Source organism: Eublepharis macularius, chromosome 2 (assembly GCF_028583425.1).
Source record: "Eublepharis macularius isolate TG4126 chromosome 2, MPM_Emac_v1.0, whole genome shotgun sequence".
Lineage (NCBI taxonomy): Eukaryota > Metazoa > Chordata > Lepidosauria > Squamata > Eublepharidae > Eublepharis > Eublepharis macularius.
This window is the reverse complement of record NC_072791.1, coordinates 107,630,514-107,653,073: the sequence shown is the minus strand read 5'-3', so window position 1 is coordinate 107,653,073 and position 22,560 is coordinate 107,630,514. Positions and strand designations below refer to the sequence as shown.

The following is a 22,560-nucleotide window of genomic DNA, read 5'->3' as shown; positions in this document are numbered from 1 at the left end:
TAGAAGTGAATCTACCAAAGAATCTAAAAAATGTCCATCCGGTATTCCATTTCAGCCTCCTGAAGAAGGCGCCCCCTCCTGACAAATGGCATCCGGACCGAGGAATGCCTCCTCCCTCATGGTGGATGGACAACTGCACTACAAAGTGAAGGACATTCTGGACTCTAAATTAAAGCAGGGAGAATTGTTTTACTTAATTCGCTGAGAGCACTTTGGGGAGGGTGAATGAGAATGGGTGAAAGCCTCAGATGTAAATGCTCCCAAACTGACATGTAAATTTCATAAGGCTTATCCCAATAAACTAGGTCCTTTATGAAAAGGGGAGGACTTTCTTGGGGAGGGCAGTATGTCACATATCTGCCATGAATGTGTATGTTCTGCCTCTGGCTTCTGAGAGTATGGGAAGTTTTTTATTGCTCCATGCCTGTGGGTTATCTTACAAAGGTTATAAATGTTTACTTTCTCTTTCTCGCTCCGTGGCGCCAGTGTCCTTGACAGCTAGCCAAAACTGGCTGGTAGGGCGCTCCTTCTGAGAACCAAAGATAAGTTCATCTTTCTCACTGTCTGCTCTAAAACAATATCTCACTACCCCCCCCCCCTTTAACGGTCCTCTTTCCCTTGGCGGGAACATTTCCTATAACTAACATTGCTAGCCTCATATATGTCACTTCTGCCAATTTCAACTGTTGATGCACCTTGTACTGAATGAATCTCTAATAAAGTTACTTCAACTGGAACATGTGTGTGTTAACTGTGGAGAACTTGGGGACTCAACTGCCAGGGACTGACACCAGGCTTAACCAGTTTGGTGTAGTGGTTAAGAATGGCAGAACTCTAATTTGGAGAACTTGAATTTGATTCCCTACTCTTCTGCTTGAAGCCAGCTGGGTGACCTTGGGTCAGTCACAGCTTCTTGAAGCTCTCTCAGCCCCACCCACCTCACAGGGTGATTGTTGTGAGGATAGCACCTACTCTGAGCAGGTGTTAAGTTGTCCTGAAGGGTGGTATATAAATCGAATACTCCTTCATGTGTCCCTTTTCCTTACCTGTTTTCCTTTGAACAAAAAAGTACCATAGTTCTTAGTCTTTCCTTTGGAAAGTTATACAAATTCCTCAGTCGTTTAAGCTTGTCTTCTAACTATGAAACTCTTTTTCATAGAGTTGTCAGCTCAAGGTTTAGAAGTTCCTGGAGATTTTAGGGTTTGGGCGTTGAGTAGGCAGGGTTTGGGAGGGGAAGGGAGGGACATCAGTGAAGTACAATGCCATAGAGTCCTATGTCCAAAGCTGCCATTTTCTCCAAGGGAACTGATCTCTGTGGCCTGGGGATCAGTTGTAATTCTGAGAGATTTCCAGCCACCACCTGAAGGTTAGCAAAATAATGAGAGCTGGAGGCTCGCCTGTGATCAAATTGTATTAGCAAAGTAATACAGTACTATCTTGTAACAATTTTCAAATTGAGTCTATTATCAATTCATAAAGTGCAGTAAGAAAAGCCAGTTAAAAATTTACCAAGTGCTTAAGTGTAATAGTTGTTAAAGATAGTGACATGCCCCATCATATTCCTATGCACATGAACCACTAAATACAAATAAATACATATTCAATCAGCCAACCATAAATAATCCATAAATAATACTTTCCACATGACACCCTAAGTAAAATATTTTCTTGATTTTGCAGGAACCACTGAGAGTCCGTGCTCAAGGCTGCATGTCAACTGTTTCCAAAGATAAATAGTTGTGTATGTGGGAATTAATTCTTTCCTTTTGTATTCACAGGTCTATGGAGAAATCAGTAGCCCAGCTCCATGCGCTCAACGAGATGCTAGCTCCATGCTTGTTTCGTACCTCTTCCTCAAGAGCGTGCCTGTTTGTAACAATACTCCAACGATCAATCAGCAATTCCTGAATTACATGAACAACTGTTTCCTGTCCAGGATGACACACTGGACAGAATATGTCGCCTATGGCTCTCATTATTTTGCTAAGTGACGCTTATTGTACTTAGAGATGCTTCCTAGATAGACATTTGCACCACCTGGAAGCTGGCAACCATTCTTTTTGAGATAGTATGATGACACCTGTATACAGAACTCTAAATACGGCCACATATATTTGACATATAAAAATGTACATGTCCTGTAATCCCTGAGAAATTAGTAGTAGGAGTGGGCATTTCTCCCTGTTAAAACATTTGGTCAACTGACAGGCAAAAAGTCTCAGCCATAGACAAAATGCAAGAATCATCCGGAAGAAAAAAACAGAATCCTGTATCTTCTATTATTCTTACTTACATTTTTAGTATTTCTATTTTATTTCTACTGTTTTAAAGTGCAAAGTGCTACCAATGTGCAATAAATACATATATGAATCAATAAATACATAAATAAATAACAATGAATTCATATGTCTAATTATCAAACCAGTCCATTGTACACTACCCAATAATAAATAGTAACTAATAGCTATAAGGACATAAAGTCACAGTCCAACTGGTGAAAAGTCAGCAAACCAGTAATTAGCCGTTATTTCTCTCCAATATTTGTAGTTAATGTTGCTGTTACAAAATGGAAATGACTTCCACAGTTTGCTGCAAAACAAAGAGCACCAAAGCCCAATGTTACATCAGAAAGCCAACGGGTTTGGGCAGCATATTTTCCAGCTTCCCGTTTTGTATCAAGACTTGTTCATAGGCTTTGATATTTAATTAAAGATCACAGACATTACAATAGCTCATCACCAAGTTGGTCAAAACTAGCGGAACAACTAAATAGGCAGATGGACCTGTACGATCAGCAGAAAGAAAAAATCTGGCTGAGACCTGTGCTTATGAGAATGCACATCCAGGAATTACAATTTGCCACCAAGAATGAGGTTGCTTCCTCATGTGGTATTGGAGCATGGGTTGACTACAAGAGGTGTAAATTGAAAGATTTACTGATTTTCTCAATATGAGATCCATAACTGAGGAGAATCCACTGGAAAGCTGTCCAGATACCTTTGCTGTGTGAACGTAACACATGGATTAAGAGGAAGTCTCTCAATTTATTTCAAAGGCTGTAGTGAGTCACAGGGGTAGATGTGGTCTCTGAAGTATATTGAGCTTAAAAGTTTAGGTCTTTACAGGCCAAAATGCCTCCAAGATAGCAGGGAACCAGTGCAGGTTGCACTATAAAGTCTATCTATCAAATCATTTCTATTTGGAGCTGGCCTTCACATTATAGTTCTGCTGCTGATTCCATTTTTTCATCAAGAGTCATTCTGCATAGAATACAATGCTCTTCTTGGACCTTACAGTAGTGAAAGAATGAATGATGATAGAATTCTGATAGAAAATGGAACAGCTTTTTCACCAGGTGGATTTGAAATTGCACATAAGTTGCCTAAATAACTGAATCTGGCATTTCTGCTGGCAAGTAGTTAAATGGATTAGGGATTTGGGGGTGTGCTGGCATCTAGATAATATTTCACCAATACTAAGGAATGTTCATTTGGATGAGACTAGTTAGGAGCAGCTATTATTTCATTCTTTAACAAGAAATCTTTGTATGAATCCAGTGTGTGTGTGTGTGTGTGTGTGTGTGTGTGTGTGTGTGTGTGTATCTTGTTTTGACCTTCCTGAAAAAGATAATCATAGTGGCAGAATAAAAATCTTGCTTGGAAACAGCCTCTACTAAAGATAATAATAGAACACAATTTGTATGGGAAGCATGCAGAATGAATTTCATTCATAAAAACACCAAGCTTCTGGCAGGATGAACAATTTAAAATCCCAAGGAGAGAAATTATCCTTTATAGTTTTGGGATCCCTGATTTTGCGTATACTATTTAAAACCTAATAGATTCACATGTTAAAATACATTGAAATTTTAAGCTTCTGAGTGAAATTAATAATGTGCTGTGCCTGACAATGGGCAGCATTCAAGTCCCCTGAGTATGAGCTAATGGTGGACTTTAAAATTAATTCTGATCGGGCACCTGTTTACAAGAATTTTCTGTTGAATCTGCATCACAATTTAATAACTTTCAGTGACGCAACTTATGTCCTTTTGTCTACGATCTCTTAATACAAGATAATTTATATCCATCTGAAACTTGATATATTAAAAATCTCATATTGTTAATTAAAAGTCTGTGAACTTGGTATAGCTCAGGATAAAACTAGCTTTATCCACAAAGATGCTTTTAAAATTCCTCATGGCCTTAAACCTCATCTGACTCTTGCCCTTAATCTTCAGTTCATTTCAACTTAAGTTCCAATGGAAAAGAATAAGAGTCAGATGAAGAAGTGAGCTGTGGCTCACTTCTTCCCATACCCTACAACTAATTTTGTTAGTCTTATAGGTACTACTGGATTCTTGCTCTTTTCCATTGCTACAGACAGACTAACACGGCTACCCATCTTGATTTAAGTTGTGATGATTTTTTAACATGTCAGAAATCTGGAAAAATTAAACTATATAAAGCTATCAGTTAACAAGGAATATCAGGCACATACTTGAGAGAGAGAAGGGAAATACAATGAAGTATACAACAGGAATTTTGAGATACAGGGTTTGGGGGCCATTAAACAAAGGTCTCCTGATACGCAACTGCTGAAGTACTTATAAAGGTTTCATGGTTCATATTGACTCTCTGAGCATGAATAAGATTAAAAGATAGTGTTACTCTAGCTCGAACCATCTGGCAGTCCAGCAGACTACCAAATATGTTATAATGTCCAACCAAAAGTTTGTGAATGTTTTATTGACTTATGCGGAGTTTGCATGATTTCTTCATCCCTAGCAAACTCCCTTCAACCCACAAACAAACAGTAATAGTAGTAATTAGGGGTGTGAGATTCGGGTTTCTGATTTGGGTAAAATACTCAAATCGGACCCAATTCACAAAGATTTGAGATTTCCGAATCGGAAACCCCGAATCAAAGCTTCCTGAAGCAATTTGTATCACTTTGGGAAGCTTTGGGTTAAGAGGTTTAAATGTCCATTTCCCTGCTGCTGCAAAGCATTTAACAGCTGATCCCAGGGCATTTAAACCCCAGGATCAGCTGTTTGGCAGGGAAATCCAAGCTGATCCAAGCCAGCTGGGGTTTAAATGCCCCTTTCCATGCCACTATGAAGCAGCATGGAAAGGGGCATTTAAACCCCAGGACCAGCTTTTTGGTGGGGAAATCCCCACCAAGCAACTGATCAAGGGCGGGGGGAGGTTTAAATGCCCTTTCCCCACAGCAGGGAAAGGAGAATCACCCCTTGGATCAGCAGCTTGCCAAGCCGCTGAAGGAAGCTAGCCAGGGCTTCCAATGTCCCCTTCCATGCTGCTGCACAGCAGCTCGGGAAGGGGTATTGTAAACCCTGGGATTAGCGGCTTGGCAGGATAGAAATATTTTAATTAATAAATAATGTTACAAAATTCTTGCACTATAGAGACTTTTGCTTATGTATGTATGTGCTATATAACAGCCCACTAAGTGAAAATCTGAGGTAAAAAATTTCAAGACATTGCTGTATGTGTAAGAACAGGACCAAGTCAAGAAATCATCTTAGTTCCTGTATTAGTTTGAGGGAGATATAGTTATCCATCATGGTGTTAGCAGACAGACCCCGTCCTCACATTGAAAGGGCAGTTTATGAATATGGAATATCATGTACCCCCTTTCCTCATGTGCCTTAAGCACAAAACACTGCCTGGCAAGCAAAACAAATGCCAACCCCGACTGGAGCTGAAAAATTACCAGAAGGTGTGCCACTGATTGACTAGCTGCCCCTCCACACCCTGGAGAAGCAGTTAAGTGAAACAATGAGGTCGTCCAAGAAGCTCCTGAATTTATCTCATCCATGCCCTTTCCGTATTTCCCTCACCCAACTTCTTAATCAGAGCTATTCGGGGACCTGATAGCTCTTCCCATCCGGTAATAGCAGGATCATCAGGCACTTTTCATACCTAAGGAAGCCTCTCTTAACTCCACTGTACACCTATGGAGACACCTCTCAACCCATTGTTTTGGGGGCAGAGAGACGTCAATCTGCCCCAGGGCACATTTCACTCTATAACTGGGCTGCCTCAGTCATGTATTGTGTGTGTGTTCTGGGACCCATCCATGCACCCTCAGATCATGTTTGAGCCCTCCCTTCTCTTCCATGAACCACTGGTCATTTTGCTGCTCTTCAATGGACCGCCTTCTTCAAGACTGGTAACTATAGTACTTCCTGGAACTGCTTTCCCATTTCTTCATTGTTTTCTTAGTTAACTCTGTGTTTTTTTGTATGCTTGCATTTTATTTCTCTGTTAATAAAAGAAACCTTTCCTGTTAAACATCTGCCTGTTCATTTGAGAATTCTCTAAGGGAACAATCCTGGTATTCATTATCTGGATTGGCACCTGGGTCTCCTGTGTGGTTCTGTAACTCCTTGGTTGCTTGTTCTAATTTTGTCACAACTTTGAGTAGCGAAGGTTTTTGCTTTGGACACAAATCCTTTTTGAAGAAAACATGGTCTGTGCACTGTTTCCCCATAGCTGGGGTTCCCCTTAAGGGATATTGGGGGTGATGCATGGCAGGGACAAGCCCAGCTTGGGAGCTATCTGGGCATGCTTGTTCCCAAGTGGCAGGAGATCCACACAGAGGTGTATGCCCATGTGGAATCCTGCCTACTGTCATTCCCACAGTTCCTGAGGCTGAGGGGATAACTTCCTGGCAATGCTTGGATCTACACCCTATGCAACTCACCCCTCAAGCTGCGGGACCAGCTTCAGGAGTGAGAGTTGGAGGACATAGAGTCACCGGATGGAGTTTAAAAAGTCACAACTTTAAATAGTTCAACATCTTTTTTTTTAGGTTGTTTATCATCAACAATAAACACAGAAATATCCAACATGTACAAATATAGTCTGTTTAATAAGAGCAAGCATAATAAACTATATTACGGCAACCCCAACATGTTGTGGTCGTTTGCTTAATCACATCTTCAATATATACACATAAACCCTTCACATCTTCAATATATACACATAAACCCTTCAGTGGTCAGTGTCTTACACAAATAAGGAATGTAACACTGCCCTTGCCACAGCAACATCACGTGTGACATCCAAATTCATTGCATAATGTTTAGCAAAGGTCTCTGACCAGGTTGCAGCCCTATAGATATGAGCTACTGGTATTTCCCTCAGAAAAGCAGATGAAGATGCTTGCACCCTGGTAGAGTGGGGTCTGACTTGTAGCAGGCATTCTACCCCTGCCTGCTAGTAAGCTCTCTGGATTGCTAACACAATCCACCGTGATACCATTTGGGCTGAAGCCCACTTCCCTTTATTGGGCTCCCCAAAACAGACAAAAACGTGTGTCGTGCAAAACTCCTTTGTCCTATCCAAATAAAAGGATAAGGCTCTTTTAAAATCCGGCCTAACCATCTGTGCTGAAAAGCGTCCCCCAATGAGTTGGGGTTGCTTCCTGCTAGGGAGCAAAACAGAGGTACCTTTGTGTTGGACGCAGTAGCAAAAAGATCTACCTCTGGTACCCCCCACTGGGCAAAAACAGGTTCCAGATAGTGGGCGTTTAGAGACCACTTGTGATTGGCATTCAGTTGTCTGCTCAGCACATCCTCTTTGGCATTGTCTGTACCAGCAATGTGAATGGCTTGTACAGTAACGCTGTTAGCAATAGCCCATTCCCAGATAGCCACAGCTTCCACACAGAGAGTAAGTGATGCAGTTCTGCCCTGCTTGTTTAAATAGTACATCACTGTGGTATTGTCCATCTGTATTTGATCTTCCCTTCCTTGAAGGAGAGCTGCAAAAGAGACCAGAGCAAAGCAGATTGCCCTCAGTTCTAAGACATTAATGTGCAGAGACTGTTCTTTAAGTGACCATCGGTCCTCTACAGACCAGGACTCACAGTGAGCACCCCAAACGTAAGTAGAAACATCAGTAGTTACTACCCTATCGCACCATCTGGTTCCAAAGGGGACTCCCTTAAAGAGATTAGCTTCTATTGATCACCAGCTTAGAGATTTTATAACTTGTCTTGCTATAGAGAATTTGTGACTAAGAGAATGTACCCTAGTATCAAACCTCCTAACAAACTAATTTTGCAGTGGTTGCATATTCAAGCAAGCAAACGGTACCATTGCTGTCGTGGCAGCCACATGACTTAGTAATTTTTGGATCCTCCATACTGATTGAAAGTGGTTTCTAGGAAACATGAACATCAAGGATTGAATAACCTTCACCCTTTCAGGTGGAAGAAAAGCCTCACTATGTATGGCATCTAAAACAGCACCAATGTACTGGGTTCCAGTTTAGACTTGGCAAAGTTGATCTCCAGAACTAGCTGGAGACATGTGTCCACCAGAAGTGCTACATCTTGCACTAGCTTTTCCCTAGATGGGACTGTAACCAACTAGTCATCTAGGTATGGAAAAATAGAGCAGCCTTGAGCTCTGATATGCACCACCACTGGTGTCATTCATTTGGTAAATACCCTTGGAGTGGTAGACAATCCAAAGAGTAATGCAGTGTATTGAAACACTCTGTCGTGATATTTGAAACAGAGGTACTTTCTATGGTTCCTTCTGATTGCAACATGAAAGTATGCATCTTTAAGGTCCAATACTGCAAACCAAACAGTCTCGTCCAACAAGGGGAATATAGCAGAGAGGGTTACCATTTTAAATTTAGATACCAGAAGAAACCAATTAAGGCCTCTAAGATCCAAAATAGGTTGTAGGCTACCATCCTTCTTGGGGACCAAGAAAAACCTTGAGAAAAACCCTTGGATACTTTCAACCACACGGATCTCTTGGATTGCCCCTTTTTCTAACAATGAAGAAATTTCAGCCTCAAGTTCCTTTTAAGTATTGTTCACAGCAAAGGAAGGTATAATGCAATCAGGAATTGCCACAAACTCCATAACCATACTTAACAATGGTTAAGACCCAAGACTCAGTTATTATAGACTCCAACTGAGAATAGTAGGCTGACATTCTCTCAGTGAAACACGGGTTTTGAATGGGTATGGCTAGAACACATCAGAACTGCTTCACAGGCCCTTGGTTGTCCTTGCGCTGAGAAGTCTGTTGAGGAGGCTTCTGCTTGTACTGTCCCTTTCTTCTGTATTGTTGGGACCAGGGCTCATTTGGAGGTGGAATGCACAGGAATGGCATTCTGGTAGATCTGAAAAGAGGTCACGTGGGTTTCAGCCCCGCTCACATGATTCCTTTTCCTCCAAGTGCAAGCGAAGTGGTGCTGGGCTCCAAAGGAACTTAAGCTGCTTGGATTCATTCTGCTCTGCTGCTTTACTTTCATTTGTGACTTGTGAGAGCGGGGGGGGGGGAGGAGAGAGAGAGAGAGAAAGTGAGTGAATGGGTGCAAGTTGAGTGGCGCTGGGCTCCAAAGGAACTTAAGCTGCTTGGATTCATTCTGCTCTGCTGCTTTACTTTCATTTGTGACTTGTGAGAGCGGGGGGGGGGGGAGGGGGAGAGAGAGAGAGAGAGAGAGAAAGTGAGTGAATGGGTGCAAGCCGAGTGGTGCTGGGCTCCAAAGGAACTTAAGCTGCTTGGATTCATTCTGCTCTGCTGCTTTTACTTTCATTTGTGACTCGTGGAGGGGGGGAGAGAGAAAATGAGTGAATGGGTGCAAGCTGAGTGGGGCTGGGCTCCAAAGGAACGTAAGCTGCTTGGAATTCATGCCGCTTTATTTTCATTTGTGACTTGTGAGATAGAGTGAGTGCATGGGTGCAAGCAGGGCTGGCTCTCCAGAGGAGGGTAGGCTGCTTTGTGTTCATTCTGCTTTAAGGAAATACCTGGAGATTTTGGGGGAAAGGAGCCTGAGGGGTGAATGTTGCCTTCTGACACACTTCTGGTGATGTCAGGGTGTGTGGCATATGCTAATGAGATATGCTAATGGTTATGCTAATGAGTCCCTGCAGTTCTTTTTCTAGGAAATGACCCCTGGTTGGGACAATTGGTAAGATCATGAGAACTGGGCCTGTGGCTGCTGGCATTGCCTATATGGCCTGTCATATCTTTGGTAAGAGTATTGATGTCTAGGAAAATACCTGGGCTTATAAGTCTGCTGGTCTTGTACAATGCCCAATGCCTTTGCCGTTTGGCGATTTTTCTTCTTTTGAGACAAAGTCTCATCTTTTATAATGTTTTTATTGTTTTAAACTATATGTTATAAATTGTATGTTGTTACACCACCCTGAGCCCGTCCGATGGGGAGGGAGGAAATGTAATCAATCAATCAATCAATCAATCAATGTGTGGCTGCAGAAAACAAGGTCGACCCTTCAAAGGGCATCTCCTTGACTTTGGTTCTGGTCTCAGGTGGTAAAGCCATGGATCTAAACCATGAGTGACATTGGATCAATATGGCACCAGCCTTTGGCAGAAGCCTCTACTGTGTGATGGCCAGCATTCATCTGCTGCTTTGAGACCCTTATGGCTTCAGTTTGGAGCAGATTAAACATCACTTTCTTATCTTCTGGGAGTCTGGTGATGTTGTGAGACAATTTCTCCCATAAGAACAATTGGTAACCCCCCATAATAACTTGATGGTTACCAATGTGCAGATTGAGGGCCGAAATCGAATACTGTCATCCTCCATATGCGTCGATCTTCTTGCCCTCCTTGTCAGTTGGAACTAAATGAGAACCTTGCTTTTGAAATTCCTCTGTCACTAAAGAGGAAGGTACTGGATGCTTCACTTTGAACATGGCCTTTAGCCTCTTGGAGGTTGCTGGCAATTTCATCGGCTTCCCATGTTTTTAGGATCACCTCATCCAGGTCCTTGACGCTGGAGCATCACTGTAACGTCTGCCTAACAGCTTGCCAGACATCTTGGGCACAGAAGATGACACATCCAAATCAAGTGCTTGCACCATTCAAGCAATCTGCTCCACATACAAGCGTAGATCTTCATAAGGTGCCCCCGAAGATGGTGTCAGGTTCTCATCTGGGGATGGCTCCGAGGCCTCAGATCCATTATCCAACGGTTCCAGGCGGTAATCAAGATCTTCTTCATCGGAGTCATAAGAATGCTGCAGTTGGGCCGGTGAGGATGGTGGAAACCATGCCCTCCCGGATGACATCAAAGGTCTCGGTTCTGATGCATCAAATCCATGAGGACCTCCAGTCCAATGGCAGTGATATAGTGGGTGAATGCAACAGGCCAAATGATGCTCCAGTTGAATTGCCCTCCTCAGTTCTGAAAAGCGTCCATACTTGGATCCATGCTCGCTTCAGTGACTCGGAGTTGGTGAACGCTTTCTTGGGGTCACAGAACATCTCAGAGTCAGAGACCATTCCTTTGAAGTTGCAGATCATCTCAGAGTCGCGCCTCAGATTTGACCCGACAATTTGCCCACTGGAGTGGGTATAACAAAAGAGACTGATTCAAAACCATGCTCCATTGTCCAAAGATCGGGGCAAGTTGCCAGTGACATCGTATCTGCACCTCTTGAGTCACCCTACAACAGAGGATGGCTAGAGGAGTGGAAGTGAGGTGATGGAGTCTTGGGTGGGATTAGGATGACATCCTCTTTGGATCTGTGCTCTTTGGATCAACTCTGATGCTCTCGACTATGGCTGGATTTAGATGAATGTTTCATCTTCTTAGCTCTCTTAGTAGGGGGCTCTGAGGAAGGTCTTGGTTCCAGGGAAGAACACAGTGCCGAAGATTTCAAAGCCATCGGATCTGATCTTGGAGTCGCTCTCACTGAAGCCACGGATCCTACCCTGGAGCAGCAATCTGGAGTGGTTGAGGGCTTGTCAGCTTTCTGTATAGAAACAGCCAAGTGCCCAGAAGAGCCCGACTTCTTTGACAACACAGACTTGGCCCCAGCAAACATTTTATTCTATAGTGCAGCCTTAAGTCTCTGGGCTCTCTTATTTCTGGCCTTTGGGATAAATTGTTGGCAGAAGGTACAAGAGCCAACTTTATGTTCCTCACTCAGGCACAGAAGACACAGGTCATGTTGGTTGGACTTGGTCATTTTAGTACCACACTGGGTAAAGAGGGATTTTTCTGACATCTCGGTCATACCGCTACCGTGCTTGACTGGTACAACATGGGAAACATGGTTCAGATACACCAAAGCCAAATCAAAAGACAAATAACGAAAATCTAAGTCCAGTACAGAAATTCATGCTGAGAATTCTCACAGCACAAGACAACAAAGCCACATTGGTAAGCACAAATAACCAAATCCAAGTCCAGTCCAAGTAAAAAATCCAAAGAATCGATAAGTATTAAGGTAAGAATGAACGAGTTCTGAAACAAAGTTCCTCTCTTCACGGTGGCTCGGAGAGAACTGAGGGAAAGGGGTGGTCACTTCTCCTAGGTCACAGGACCTGTTTTAGGAGGGGAAAATGGTTAGTCTTTGTGACCAGGGAGAAGCGGCCCCTAACGGAGCTCTAAAGAAGCTAGTAAGTTTCTCCGACGGCTGGCCTGCGTGTGCGCAGTCCCAATGTGGGGATGCACAGAAGAATGAAGATGAATAGTCAGATGACTGATTTTCTAGTCACTGCGCATTTTTCTTGTATCCAGAAAGCAGTCATTGTTTTGTATCCAGTGGCCATGAGTTTGCAAGGTGCTGAGTCAACAGCAGCCAAGATCATATGTCCCAATAAGCCTTACTAAACTAGCCATTATAAATCAGAAATTAAAATCAAATTTATTGCGTCAACTCATTGGTTACAATCAAGAAATTGGCCCTGGCACCCACCTGGTGCAACATTCTGCCTACTGAGACCAACCTGGCAAGACCTACTATCTTTTCACTGGGCCTGTAAGACAGAGCAGTTCCACCAGGCACATGGCTGAGATCTGGGCCTCCGCTGGCCTGAAACAACAAGGGGTGTATAAAATTGAACCCTTCCTGCGAAAGCTATCCACTATCCTGTTTTAGTTTGTAAGGGTGACTGCATAATTAGAAATATGTTTTTACTTTAATGATGTTTTTAAATGTTTTATGGAAATGAATTTTATTGTATTTTAATGGGTTGTGATCCACCCTGAGCCCGCTTGCGGGGAGGATGGAATAGAAGTGTGAAAAAATAAATAAATAAAATAATAAAATAGATTATTTCACTAGCTGGGCAATTGTGACATCTTGCCAAACAACAAAGTTAGATTGTTGAAACAAAGATAGAATTATCTGTCATTGCATTGTTAACAGAGCTTGTTAACAGTCATGATAAAACATTGTCACTCCTCTTGTCGTCCCATTTTTCATTTGGTAGGCAAAAACTGTAAATGACTTCATGTAAAATCTATTAATAAAATAACCAGCAACCTACAACATAAAAAGATAGGAACATATAAAAAATAGCTGACATCAGAGCAGGATAGACAGGATTAGATCCTGCATGATTTCCAGTACAAATAGATCCCTATGGGACTTTGTGGATTAATATTTTTTCTCTCTCAGACACTGCTCAGAATTAATGAGGGTACCTGCAACAATGCTGGTAAGCTGCTGAGTTCTGGTGATGGGGTATATGCTGCGTGCCTGAACAATCGCTGAAGCTATTTTCTTGGCGTGCCTCTCTTCCCCATATGCTCTCAGGATGGACGCAAGTGCCTGTTGATCTAAAGCATTCACAACATCAGCAGCGGTGGGCATGTCAGGATACCTACGCACAAGAAGAGCCAATTAGTTCACTGACGTCAGCTTTCATTGACAAGGGGTGAAGCTTCACAGCATTGAGACATAAAGTCAAACACATACTCACTGCAGACAAGTGCTTCTGAGATTTTAACATAAGAGGCAAAAATCATTCTAAAGCAGAAATAGCTTCTACCTTGTAAATCACGCTTCTCATTAATTCATATGGAGGATTTCTCCCCTTACCCTGCAACTTTCTAACATTAATTCACTGAAAGAATAGTTGAAATGTCATTGTATCGTAAACTTTCACATTATAAGAAATAGATTTAGCTCAAGTATAATTCAAAAGACAAAATACTGCTAAAGCTGCCTTTGCTTGCATAATGCCAGGACCTGAACTCATTTTACAAGCAGATATTTTCCTAAGAAATCACATTACTTGATCTATTTCCTGATCAGAAAGGAGAACCTTAATCTCTGTGACCTTTTCCGTCACATCTGGTGTTATGAAAAATGATCTTCTGAGAAGAAAATGTGAGGTATTTAATGATCACTTAAAGGTCTTACAAGTCAGAAATGGTATACCTTTTGAAAGAAAGATATTAGAAATTATCAGTCTGGATAACATTCCCACAGTGTAATAGAATAATTAGCATTTCTTTCATCTTTATAACTCCTTATCGGAGTAGTTTGAGGAGTTTTATGTACACATTGCCTCTGAATCAGAGTCCTCTATGCAACTTGTAGTCAAGAGTGCTCCATTTAAGCATTGGAGTACCTGTAACTACAGCAAATTTCGGGGCAACTGCATAGAGATTTACTAACATAAAAAAGAGACAATATATCCTCTCATTTCTTAGATTTTATTTTTTGAGCTCTCATCTTGTTAGCCCAGGTGAGTCTGATTTCACTGTATCTTGGCAGGGGGTTTGCTTACTTAATTCTTTGGCAATCTGATTTAACAGTAATTCATCTTTAGTGTGAAATCTACATGTCTTGTCTTTAAATTGCATTCATGGAGTCCAGGCTTAGGTTGTAACATTCTTGGTTACATTAACTAAACTGCATAATACCACATGTTCTCTCTCCAGGGTATTATTTAGAGAATTTCACACAATATTTTGCATCCAACTATTATTAGGATTTTGTTTTAATTCATTCACTCTTTTCCTGTCATTAGTATTTTACTTTGGTCTATGCAATAGCACATAAGCTACTTTAGTCCTGCCACACAGAGATTCACATGTACTAGTTTGCTACCATTAAGTGGTAGCTGCAATTGGTATACCTGCTACTAGACTAGCAGTGCAATCCTAAACATGTGTACTCATAAGTAAGTATCACTGAATTCAATGGGACTACATCCCTAGTAAGAAAGCATAGGATTGCAGCCTAAGATAGTGACTAATTTTTTGTGATATTTATTGTTACATATTCTTGCTAGACTATGCACAATTGTGGAAGATGTTCACTGGAAGGTGTTGTTAATATAAGCATATGATATAATGTTTTGATATGCTTCATAGAAAACACAAAGTAGACGGTTTGCCAAAGAGACATGTACATGTAGGCATACTACTCAGAAGTTTATTACAGTTCCTTGAAACAGCATAGAATAAAGCCATCATCAGTTGACTTTCAAAGATAAGTAATATGTTTTTATAGGAACTTATTGGTTTTATAACTTTTACCTTTGTGAACATTCCAGTTCTCTGTCACTCATTTAAAAATTGCTCACTATTTTCTACCATTTCAAATATAAATACTATCTTATAGAATCCATGCCATTGTGAACATCTGTAAAGGCACAGTATATGGTTTTTTTGTAAAAAAAAATACCAGTAAGGCCTCTGCATACACTATAAAGAAAATTATTTTGCCAAAGGAAATAAAAGCTGAATTATTATGTATAAGCTGAATTATTATGTGTATGCAGAGGAAGAACTCTGTAGCCTCAAAAGGAAATTAAATTCAGTGTGCTGTTGAAAAATTGATTTCTTGTTGGAAGGAAGAACTGTTTTATCAATATATACCTGTCCCCATCCATCCTCATGTCCAAAGGGCCATCTTTTCGCAAGGAAAAACCTCTTTCTGGAGTATCCAGTTGCAGAGAAGAACAACCAGCATCCAAAAGAACTCCATCCAGACTCCCTGGCTGTACTCCAGCAGAAGTTAACAAGGCTTCTGCTTGACTAAACTGTCCTAGAAGAGGTTGAATTTGTTGCCTGCAAGAAGAATAAGAGAAAAGATAACCATCTTTCAGAATCTGGATAACAATATTTACTCATTTGTTTGTGGATCCCTATTGCTACAATAAACCGCACCTTGATCAGAAGCCAGCAGTACAAAAATACTGTCAAGTAGTTTCTGGTTCTCCCAGCTATTCAAATTTCTAGTGCTGCTGCAGTAGATTCTGGCCAATTTGGGGGTAAATCCAGAAAAGTGAAATTGTACCTTCTGTATCTTCTGACTTTGAAGTCCCTGTTTGTTTGATCACTGGACATGGTTATCAGAAATTTTAGAAACTTGATCAGTTAGAAGGGCTGCTCAAATCTGAGATGCAAGCTATTTAAATTAAATTTATTATTTAAATTACTTTAATAAATATGAAAATAAACCTCAGAATTTACAGGAGTAGGAAGCTGTTTCCTCCCTACATTATAAAAATTCCAAGACCAGACCTTGGTGTAGTTTTCATTAACTGACAGCAAAGATATAGAGTAAGCCATAGGTAAAACTAACCAGAACAAAGATCACATTTCAAAGCAAACAGAAGGAGTGTTTGGAAGGAATGGAGTGCCTCCTGCTAAATGACTATTTAGATATAGTGGGTATCTCAGAAACATGGTGTAATGGGGGAAAAATCAGTAGGATATTCCTGAGTAAGCTTAGCTGTCATTGATAAGCTTAAACCAATTACCCATGCTAAGCCACTATTTTCACTCTGAAGGGAGTCTAAAGAACTGAGTTAAATTAAGGTGATAGGAGATGAAGTTCTAGACCCACTGGGGAAATTAAAAACCAGTAAGTCTCCAGGTCCTAACAGTGTATACCTGGAACTCAAATGTGAGACTTGATCTACTAGCCCATTTATTTATTTATAGTCCACCTTTCTCATTGAGATTCAAGAAGATTACACTGAGTAGGTCAATACAGTCAATTACCAGGACATTCAGTAAAGAATACAATAGGATAAGAAGGCTTGCAGAAATCTGAAAACAAGCAAAAATCTGAAACAAGACTGAAAACAATGCTGAAAACAAAAACATAAGCAAGTTGACATGATATATGACATGATGCAGAACTACCCAGTAGGAGCAGACTTACAGCAACAGTCAGTACACAGTATTATATTCTACAGTCCTTATCCCATTCCAGTGTATAACTTAGCACTAAAAAAAGCCACTGTACCAGAAGACTGAAAACTGGCAAGTGTCACACCAATTTTTAAAAAAGGAATTCCAAAAGGATCTAGAGAATTACAGGGCAGTTAGCTTAACATTTGTGCCATGTAAATCAGTAGACATTGTTATTAAAGGGAGAATTAAATAAGCACATCAAAAAACAAAGCCTGTGTTGGGAAAATCAGCATGACTTCTGCAAAGGTAAATCCTGCCTCACTGGATATCCCTCAGATTTATTTCCCCATAGGAAACAAATGCCGAAATTTACCAGAATAGCTTTTTAATCGGGAATACCTGTATTTCACAGAATCAATTTTTTTTTGGTATTTTAATCCAAATTCTAAACCAAACTACACACCCCTAATCAGGAGCCACAGTAGGAATAAATGGGCAGTTATTGCAATGGGGAGAACTGAGCAGCAGAGACTTAGGATTGGTGTTGGAATCTTTGCCATTTAACTTGTTCATAAATTATTTGGAATCCAGGGTGTAGTGGCCAGATCTGCAGATATTACCAAATTATTCAGGATGGTAAAAACCAAAGTGGATTATTAATTGCTATAGTAAATTCAGTGAGCAGACAACAGTGTGGCAAATGAAGTTCAATGTTGGTAAATGTAAGGTGATGCATGATGAACAAAAAATCCTAATTTAAAATATATGCTGATGGGGCCTGAACTGACTGAGACTAAGACTGCAAGAGATTTGGGGGCTGTCATGGAAAACTCAATGAAAATACTGACTCAGAGATTTATAAAATTTGGCACATGTTAGAGAAAGTAGATTGAGAGAACTTTTCTCCTTAATCCCACAAGAACTTGGGAGAGGGGCCCACAATGAAGTCGATGGGCAACAGGTTCAGGACAAAACGAAATAATTCTTTTTATTGAGTAATTAAACTATGGAATTCACTGATAGTGGACATACTGATAGGCATGAGTATAGATGGCTTTAAAAGGAGGTTAGAGAGATTCATGGATGAGAGTAAATCTCTGAATACTAGTGCTAGGAGACAACATCAAGGGGCAAGGCTTGACCTCTGTGTCCTGTTTGTTGGTCCCCTGAGCAACTGGTTGATCACTCTGTGAGACAGGATGCTAGCCTAGATGGACCACTGGTATGTTCCAGCAGGGCTCTTCTTATGTTCTGGGACTGTGGTTTAGATCTAGGACTGTGGCACATGGGGAAAGAGGGCTTACACTTGTCAGGTTCTGACTGTGTTTAAACCAAAGAAACTCCATTTTGATCCTGTCTGTATATTAAGTGTTTTCTTTGCAGGTGGCAAGCCTTCCGCTGGAAGTTCACAGAGAGAAGAGGAATGTTATGTCTACATATATCTGCCTTTCAGACACCCTTGGGAAACTTTCACTTTCTCACCCTGGGGCCGATTGTTTTGAGAACTGAGGGGGAGGATGGGGCCCGCAGGGAACTGCTATTCTGTACCTTTGCTTTTTGCCTGTCATTCGTAACAATTTCTAAGCTCAGCCCTGATCCTTGTATCTGGGAGTGTGGACTTATAATGGTTGTTTATCTTCAGTAAAGCCTTTTGAAACCGATGGACTTTTGTCTCATTGCAAGGGGTAGTCTGGATTGCAACTTTTATTCAAGCCTCAGTCTGACATTTTGTTATGAATCACCTCTGTTCCAATGCCTTGGCTGGAGGAGATGGATACCAAGGCCGCACCCGACAGGGACCCTTTGTTTGATCCATATGTCTCCAACACGGAAGGAGTGGAACCTACTACAACAATTCAACCCGTTCCAGGGGGAACAGAGTCAGGTCTTGCTACAGTGTATCCCCTCGCACCCGACAGAGCTGGCACCCATGACGTCCGGAGGGACTTGGGAGCTCGACCGCGGGCGGTGGCGGAACCCCTGATATCTTTGCCTACACCGAGGCAGTGGGGCTCCAGGCCTAGAGCGACAAGGGAGAGGAGAGCAAGCACGGTGTTTTCCATGTTGCTCATTGACGTGAGGCGGATGGTCGGTTCGTCAATGGAGGAAGGACCTAGCATCATTTGGGAGCTTCCCAAGCAATCCCGAACACTGATCGAGGCGTGGGCCAGCAACCAGCCGTGGTACATGTGGAATAAAGAATCCGAGCAACTGGAGGAATGGGATCCCAGAGGTACCGAGTATACCCAGGATTGGGAGACCACCCGTCGCGACTTGATGAGCTGGGATTATGCCGAAGTCACCACACGGACGGGGCAACGTGAATCAAGTAATCAAAGTTGGCAGCAACTACAGGGCTGAACTTTAGCCGTTGACGCGGGATTTTCGGCAATAACAGGGCTAGCAAAAGGAATCCTTGCTGGCATATCTGAGGAAGGTGGAACTACCGGGGTGACTGGAATGGGAGAAACTCGACCTTGGTCCCGTGCAACCACGTCCTCTGAAGAATATGCAGATGCAGTGCCATTCCAACCGGAGTTGCCCCAAGAATTGCCTTATTAGGATGTCGATACTTCGGTGCCTATTCATGTTCAAAGACTGGAAGATAGAATTGGCACCATGGAGGAGAGCTTAGCCCACGCCGTGCACTTATTATCGGTGCTAGTTATGGAAGGACGAGGTGAGGAGCCGCAACAAGAAGCTGGGGAGCGTCCTAGGATCTCGATAGGTCGAGGCGTAGCAGCCCTCCAACAGCTAGCACCTCTCCCGAGGGGTTCACCAGTGTTAACGCAGGCACAAGGCCAGGTCCCCCCTGCAAATCGGGACCCACCGCTCTTGCCAGAGGATGACCAGCAAGCACCGGTGATACCACCGCCTGACCCTCCACAAAGTCCACCGGATGTTTTACCAGAAGATCTCCCTCAGGGACCCCCTGCAGATGATGGACCCCCTGCTGATGATAAGCGTCCTCTGCCGGGACCCCCGAGAGACAGGGGCCAGGAGGGACCTCAAGAGCAGCCTCCTCTTCAACCGAAAGAGCATCCGCTTCGACCAAGAGACCAACCGCCTCAGCCCCAAGAGCAACCCCCAAGACTCCCGCCGCCGCGCAGACAGCCTCCTCGTCACCCTTTTCCACGGGGCCCAGCACCGCAACCTTATCGTCCACGGCAAGTACCGCAGGATCCCCCACAACCGAGACTGCAGGGCCCCCCCGCAGCTGAGGCCACAGGGGCCTCCGCCTCCGAGACCACAGGTCCCCCCACAGCCAAGACCTCAACAACCACCTGCTCAACCGATTCCGTGGCAGCCAGCGCCTTTACAGTACTATCCGTTACCAACTCCAGCCCCAGTCGCCAGACCTCAAGAGTTGCCGATGGGATGGGTAAAGCTGGAAGCTACTTTTGATGGAGATCCTTCGAAACTAGGACTTTTCTTAGTACAAGCACTTCAGTTTTTCAGTCGTTGGGGACATTTGTTCGAGGACAAAACCAGTCAAATCGAACACCTAGGATCCCAACTGCAAGGAAAAGCGGCAGAATGGTATGTAACTTTGTATGAATTGGGGCCCCCGGAGCTAGACACCTTACAAGGCTTGGTAGCAGCTCTCCGTGCCCAATATGAAGACCCGTTAGAAGAAGATAGAGCCCGAACGGAATTGCAAACCATTAGGCAAGGCAATCTGTCGGCCAGGGACTATGTAACTAAATTCCGACAGCTAGCCACCAAATGCCCGAGATGTGAGGAGTCTACAAAAATAATCTTGTTTAAACAAGGCATGAATCCTAAATTGTTGGATCGGGCTCTTATGCAAGACAACCCCCCAACACTATTGGGTTGGATCCAATTGGTGTGTGAAGTAGAAAACCGGATGCAGGAGGTACGGCTCGTAGAGCAACAACAAGCAACAGGGCATCGAAGAACTTCGATAATTGTCAGAGGGGGAAGAGGAGCCGGATACGTGGCTAGAGGAGCGCGAGAAGCTAGATGGCGTCAAGGACTGTGCTTACATTGTGGCCAAAGTGATCATTATGCAGCACAATGTCCACTCAGGCCTGTGCAATGAGCTCCGTTCCAGCCAGCACGTACAACCTCAACCACCCTTCCCCCGCCGTACTGCCCAACGCCAGCTCCTCGGACTACTAGAGGGCGCGGCGCCACCGAAAGAAATCCTCCAGAAAAGGGATTGGAGCTGGAAAAAGTTATGGAATTCAATTCAACCACTCTAATTGGAGAAGAAGGACCCGAGACCCCAAGTTCAGGAAACGAGATGGATCTGTCGTAACAGGACCCAAACGGCAGATCAAAAAACAGTCCGTTCCCATAGTGGAAAGACCACGAGGGTCCATATTATTCATGCCAGTTACGTTAGTTAATCCCGAAAGAAAGACTCATATTCGTGTACAAGCACTTATTGACTCTGGATGCTCCCGAGATATTATTGCACCCGCTCTAGTTAATGGATTAGTCCTCCCAATGAAGGAACTAGAAACTCCGGTTATTTTTGAACAAATGGACGGCTCCAATATGAACCCAGTCACCACTGAAACCATACCTGTGATCACAGGAATGGGACAGCATTGGGAGATGAGATCCTTTGTGATTAGCTCTACAGCCAAATACCCGCTGATTTTGAGTAGCAGGTGGTTGTGGAACCACAACCCAGACATTGATTGGCCGGCCGGGAGCATTACTTTTCGGCAAGACGACTGCAGAGATCACCGTTGGAATCAAAATTGGGGTACCAATCCTACCCTAATGGAACAGGCTCTCTTAACCCAAGAGGAAATCAACCAAATACCTAAAGAATACCGAGCCTATCTACAAGCTTTCACAGAAGAAGAAGCTAACACCTTACCTCCCCATAGGAGGACCGATTGTGCAGTGGAAATTCTTCCAGGAGCCACCTTACCCAAGGGCAGATTGTATCCAATGAGCCCTATCGAAAGAGAGGAACTACGCAAATTTATTGACACCAATTTAGAAAGGGGATTTATCCGACCAGCTAATAGTCTTCATGCTGCCCCAGTACTATTTGTTAAAAAGAAGGATGGAGGATTAAGACTATGTACCGATTTCAGAGGACTCAATGCAGTCTCCTCCACAAATGCTTATCCAATACCCCTCATCAGAGATCTACTCAACGTCGTGGTTCAAGGTAAGATCTTTACAAAATTGGACTTGAAAGATGCTTACTTCCACGTTTGCATAAGAGAGGGGGATGAATGGAAGACTGCGTTCAATACGCCTTTAGGGCAGTATGAATATTTAGTCATGCCTTTTGGCCTGGCTGGAGCCCCTTCAGTTTTCATGTCCATGATCAATGAAGTACTACATGAATTTTTATATAAAGGGGTGGTTGTTTATCTGGATGATGTCTTAATTTACTCTGAGACAGAAGAAGAACATATACAATTGGTACAACGAGTATTAACCACCCTCATGTGCCATCAAATTGCCCATCAAATTATCCAAATGTGAATTTCAGAAGTCTGAACTCAGTTATTTAGGATACTGCATTTCAAAAAATGGGCTAAAAATGGATCCAGGCAAAGTTAAAGCAGTACAAGAATGGCAAACCCCTACAACCCGTAAAGAACTACGATCCTTTCTGGGGTTTGGCAACTTCTATCGAGAATTCATACAGAATTTTGCCCAA

The 22,560-nt window shown here is 42.7% G+C and overlaps 1 protein-coding gene across 2 annotated transcripts in view; it reads right to left on the bottom strand.

The window, feature by feature from the left end:
• METTL15 (methyltransferase like 15) overlaps nt 1-22,560 on the bottom strand; it is a 347,029-nt gene that overhangs the window by 22,607 nt on the left and 301,862 nt on the right. For both annotated transcript variants that reach the window (XM_054972078.1, XM_054972077.1), the window contains exons 4-5: nt 15,639-15,830; nt 13,452-13,630 (exon numbers count right to left, since the gene is read on the bottom strand). In XM_054972078.1, coding sequence (XP_054828053.1) covers nt 13,452-13,630; nt 15,639-15,830 — 371 coding nt within the window. The remainder of the gene's footprint in view (nt 1-13,451; nt 13,631-15,638; nt 15,831-22,560) is intronic.